Here is a 5,058-nt window from a genome sequence, read left to right on the forward strand (position 1 = left end):
TGGGAGGGATGAAGCCGTAGAGAGCTGACGGATGAAGTCATCGGCGAATGCTGGGAGGGATGAAGCCGCAGAGTGCTGGGAGGGATGAGGCCGCAGAGTGCTGATGGATGTGAGCTCGCTGGGAGGGATGAGCTGCAGAGTGCTGGGAGGGATGAGGCCGCAGAGTGCTGATGGATGTGAGCTCGCTGGGAGGGATGAGCCGCAGAGTGCTGGGAGGGATGAGCTCGCTGGGAGGGATACGCCGCAGAGTATGAGTCCCACGGGGTATGAGAGAGAGAGAGAGCACGAATTTTTGAAGACGGTGCAAATGGGAGGGATGAAGGAGCATCTGGGACTTCGTATGTTCCCAGGGCGTGATATCACCCTGTTCAACGGCATCGGCACATTCTGCGGGGCCCCTTCCAATAATGAGGAGTTAAGGCACTCCAGTTCGCATGCCAGACACATAGGAGACGGCCAATCAACGGCGCACTTTTCCGGGGGGTCTGGTCTATGATCTCGGGCGGGAGGACCAATTGAGGATGGGTTTAATCATTCGTGAGATCGACGATGGCGCCGTGGTCGTGAGGAGGGGGATCAACGTGAGCCGTTGATCCCAACTCCCCGAGGTCATAATGACCTCGTGGGAGTTAGTGCTGAGGGGGGGCAGGTGCTAGACACGTGGCACCCGCCCCCACGCTCTCTTTCTTTTTTTAAGGGAGGTGGGAGTCTACCACGTGGCACCTGCCCCCCACCTCTCCTTAACTAATAGTATAGATAGATTTGAATAGATTTGATTCTCCATCCTGGGCTGGTGCCACGTGGATACCAGATGAGTGATCTGTCTCTGTCTCTGTCTGTGTCTCTCTCTCCCTCTCCGTGTTTAGTATCTAGTCCTTCCGGCCTTTTCTTTTTGGATACGTACGACACCCATGGCTCCGATTGATCTCGTGCAAGTTCTGTCGGAGAAGGGCACTTCTGAGGTCCCGCCCCGCTTCCTACAGCCTTCTAACCGGAGGCCCGCTCCTCTGCTGCTGCAGCAGCACCATGATGGCGGAAGCATTCCTGTGATAGATCTCCAGCACCTTCTCCTTCAATGCCCGCAACAGCCCTCCACCTTGCAACAGTTCGAGCAGGCCTGCCGGGAATGGGGCTTTTTGCAGGTAAGCCACACACATACACACGCGCACTCACACATGAAGGGACCGATTCTTTTGGAATTTGATAATAATTAGATCTGAGAGAGAGAGAGAGAGAGAGAGAGAGAGAGAGAGAGAGAGAGAGGGAGCGCTAATTCTTTAATATAATTAGATAGATGAGAGCTCCCTCTTTCTGTCCGTCTGTCAGTTCTATCGCAATTTTGGCATCTCTGTGTGTGCTTTGCCATCTCACAAAAAGTTTTCAACATTTTCCGGTGTGGGTTCCCATGTGGGAAAAGTGCCCTTTTCCCTTGTTTTTCCTTATAGTCTTCAACATCATGAGCTTCTGCTCAGGAGGCACCACATAACCAGGTAAGTGCGACATGCGGTGCCTCCCTTGCACAAGCTCATGATGTTGTCATAATTCACAATGTGTGAATTATAGTGGAATTTGTCTATAACTTCTTGTATCTAATCTGTGGTCTCTGAAGTAACCAGGCTTTTGAGATTTTTGCACTTGAATGTGTGTGCAATCTGTGGTCTCTGAAGTAACCAGATTTTGAGATTTTGCACTTGTATGCGTGTGTAAGTTTTTCCCTTTTAACATGTAAGCTTTGGTTTCTGAAACTTTGCACCTTTGTACTCGATGGTGCAATTTTACCCCATTGGTAGTTTCCTGCGCAGTTATATAGAAAGGATCACAATGAAACTGTGCATACGTCTGTGCTTTTGCTCCATCGTAATCTGCATCCAAATTTGCGAGCTCACTGCTTCCAACTACAGGTAATCAACCATGGCATCCCCCTGTCCCTTCTGGAGGACGTAAAGAGAGTAATCAAGGCATTTCTCAACCTGCCTATGGATGAGAAGCTAAAGCGGCCCATGAAGTTCGAGCCCTACCATCCAACCGGCTATGGTCGCACCTTTGATCTCTCTGAGGACACTATTTTGGATTGGGTGGATGCTCTTATTCATTACGTGTCTCCTCAGTCTCTGAAAGATCCAGATTATTGGCCTGAAAACCCACCGGAATACAGGTATTTGGATCTATCCTAACCACATGCAGTATTGGCACTCAGGTGTCTGAATATTGTGCAAGCCCATGTATTTTATTATTTAAACCATTGTATTGCCATCTGTCTGTTTGTTCATCTGGGCCGTTGTGTTTAACTCTAATGTCTGTTATCGCGGATTTCCAGCAAGCTTACAATGAATATCTGAGCAGGTAAATGCTAATTATTTGTCGGCTATCAAGGTCAAGTAACATATCTATGTCGCAAGGGAAAACAAGCCGGAGAAAACAAGCCAGATTCACATCTAAATGACATATGTTATCACAGTTGAATGTAGGTGGTGGAAGGTATTTGTTTAGTATGAAAATATCACTCCAATTTTGATGAGTGCAGTAATTCTAATTTCTCTTATTAGGTATTTCCGGAAAGCGATAATATCTTCATTCTGTGATGGTGGTTGCATTTAGTAGCCTGCATATACACATTTAGTTTGTACTGATATGTCCCTATATTTTGCTACAGAGAGACCATAGAAGCTTATGGAAATCATGTGCAAAATCTAGCAAAAGTGCTTTTGGGTGTCTTATCCACCCAGCTCAATCGGGACCGGCAATATTTGGAGAGTGCTTTTGGAGGCAGGGATGCCCAGGTTATACTGCGCGTGAATCACTATCCATCTTGTCCACAAGCAGACATGGTGTTGGGGCTGAGCTCCCACTCTGATGGCTCTGCCATCACAGTGCTGCTGCAAGATGAGGTGGAAGGGCTTCAGGTGAAGAAGGATGGGCTTTGGTTCCCTATCAAGCCATTACCGGGTGCTCTCATTGTGAACATGGGGGATATGATGCAGGCAAGCCCCTCTCCTCTGTGCATTCTTAATATGCAGCACTTTATCTTTGTGTGGAGCAGGCTTGTACTAGTTGTGTGGACTGTCTCGTCATAGGTCAGTCATATATGAATGAAAAGAATTAAGGGTCTGCATCATGTAGAGCATGCGAGCGATGCATGTCAAGGACAAAGATGTATGTTAAGGTACAATGGAGCAAGCAAGTAGATGTTTTGAGGACAAACAGACAAGGAATTAATAAGACATGTGTTCAGCTGTCATATACTTGACAATTTGCCTTTCTGCTGAACTACCAGTTAATCAGCAACGGAAGGTATAGAAGCTCAGAGCACCGAGCAGTGGTGAGCAAGGAGAAGAACAGGACGACAATTGTAGTATTCTATGCCCCCACGGCAGATGCGATAGTTGAGCCAGTTACTTCCTTGCACGAACCCCTCATCTACAGACCCATCCGCTATGGTGATTATCTTGCAACATACATGAACAAAGAACTCAGTGGCAAAGATAGGATCAATTCACTCCTCATCGAGCCTTCTGTATGAACCTTCCTCTCAAACCATGTGAATTCTGTCATGGCACCCAAACTGCAACAAAAACACTGTTTAGTAAACACTTTCATGGCACCCAAACTGCAAACAAAAACATTTTCTGAAGGCCTTATGTCATTATAAATGAGTTGGTGGGAAGTTTTTTGCTCTAGTGACAGAATAATTTTAGGCTTATGCATGTTAAATCAACTTCTAATTCTCCCTCCAGATATTTGGGCTTCCGAATTTGCAGTCTGATCCTTGGACCTGTACAGCTAATTGTGATCTGGGGCCTTTTGATTTGTGATCTTTTGGCTTGATTGTGGGACATACCGTATGATTTTGTTGAGGAATACAAATGAGCCTTGTTGGTTGTGGAAAGTTCAAAGAGCTTTGTTCAAAAGGAGCAGCATCATTTTGAACAAGGCCTGTTCCCCAGCTTTTCCTCAAGTATCTCCTCACTTCACAACACCTGTTCTGCGGATTTAATAGCCTTGTTGAAGCAAAGTTCCCTGGTATTGGGGACCAAGATGTCAAGCTAAATGGTGTCAAGGTAAGCCCAAGTTAAGATTTTTTAAAAGCTGTTTTGAGACATTGCTCAAACATTCCTTTATCCCAAGCACCCTAGAAATCTTAATAATTTTATAACATTTTGGTGATAAGGTGGAGGTTTATAGAAAACATTAAGATCCAAAGTCAATCAATCAAGGCAATTTTTGTTGGTTTATAGTCATGTCTATTTATCGACTCTTGATTAACTCTACTAGTATTCATCTAGGTTTAGAAAGCATGTACGTGGGTACAATGCCTTTACACACCAAAAGAGCACATTTTGCAAAAAAGTGAAAAATAATAAGCTATGAATTTTGTGATTGGTTGCACATGCAAGAGGTGCATGCTTGTTCGTCACTTTGTATAGTGGGCATTGGAGACTGCTCTAAAAGAGAGTGGGGAGTTCACTAGTTTAGCAAGTAAACAATATTAGGCCATGTCCTTTTCAATGTGGAAAGGAGAATGGATGCCCATATTCTAAATAAACACTTTAATTGATTAATAACTTGCAAAGTGAGCGTTTGTCACTTTGTGTTTGACTAGTTTCAATCACTTTTAACTCTTCGTCAAAGTGCAAAAAGATTATACAGCTTTTCAAAATACTCTACTTGAAGGAAAGTTTCTTACCATTAGAGAAAATCTGGCTCACAAGAAAAGTACAGTTTGGGAATTTCACAAGGAGAAAGATTAGGTTAATTGTAGTAGAGTTTGGATAATTAAAATAAGAAGTCATGATGAGGAAAGTTGTGGTAGAGTTTAGGAAATTTCAACTGGTCATGGTGGACCATGATAGATGAGGAATCACAAGGTAGAAAATGTACTTTGTTCATTTAAGATCCCCTACCTTTCAGATTTTTGGGTGGATCTTATTGTGATAATAAGTGAATGGCTAAATGGATATAGTTAGGGTGGATCTTATTGTGATAATAAGTGAATGGCTAAATGGATATAGTTATTTTTCCTTTTCAAAAGAGAGGTGTGCCATCATTAGCATTTATTTA

General features: G+C 44.1%; 1 protein-coding gene across 1 annotated transcript; it reads left to right on the forward strand.

The window, feature by feature from the left end:
- The first annotated feature begins 817 nt into the window (after positions 1-817).
- LOC148013655 (protein LATERAL BRANCHING OXIDOREDUCTASE 1-like) lies at positions 818-3,972 on the forward strand. The gene is made up of 5 exons (XM_087668002.1): positions 818-1,142; positions 1,902-2,155; positions 2,654-2,981; positions 3,275-3,514; positions 3,735-3,972. The coding sequence occupies exons 1-5, from the start codon at positions 912-914 to the stop codon at positions 3,810-3,812; spliced, it is 1,131 nt and encodes a 376-aa protein (XP_087524128.1). The 5' UTR covers positions 818-911; the 3' UTR covers positions 3,813-3,972.
- Positions 3,973-5,058: the final 1,086 nt, after the last annotated feature.

This window comes from Lygodium microphyllum, chromosome 26, assembly GCF_053477565.2.
Source record: "Lygodium microphyllum isolate KBCC chromosome 26, Lygodium_microphyllum_v1.1.10, whole genome shotgun sequence".
Taxonomy (NCBI): Eukaryota; Viridiplantae; Streptophyta; class Polypodiopsida; order Schizaeales; family Lygodiaceae; genus Lygodium; species Lygodium microphyllum.

Excerpts from the sequence above, each read along its gene's own strand:
- LOC148013655 (XM_087668002.1), top strand. The coding sequence starts at position 912 with ATGGCTCCGATTGATCTCGTGCAAGTTCTGTCGGAGAAGGGCACTTCT. Across the intron at positions 1,143-1,901 it reads GGGAATGGGGCTTTTTGCAG|GTAATCAACCATGGCATCCC; the intron begins GTAAGCCACACA and ends TTCCAACTACAG. Across the intron at positions 2,982-3,274 it reads ACATGGGGGATATGATGCAG|TTAATCAGCAACGGAAGGTA; the intron begins GCAAGCCCCTCT and ends CTGAACTACCAG.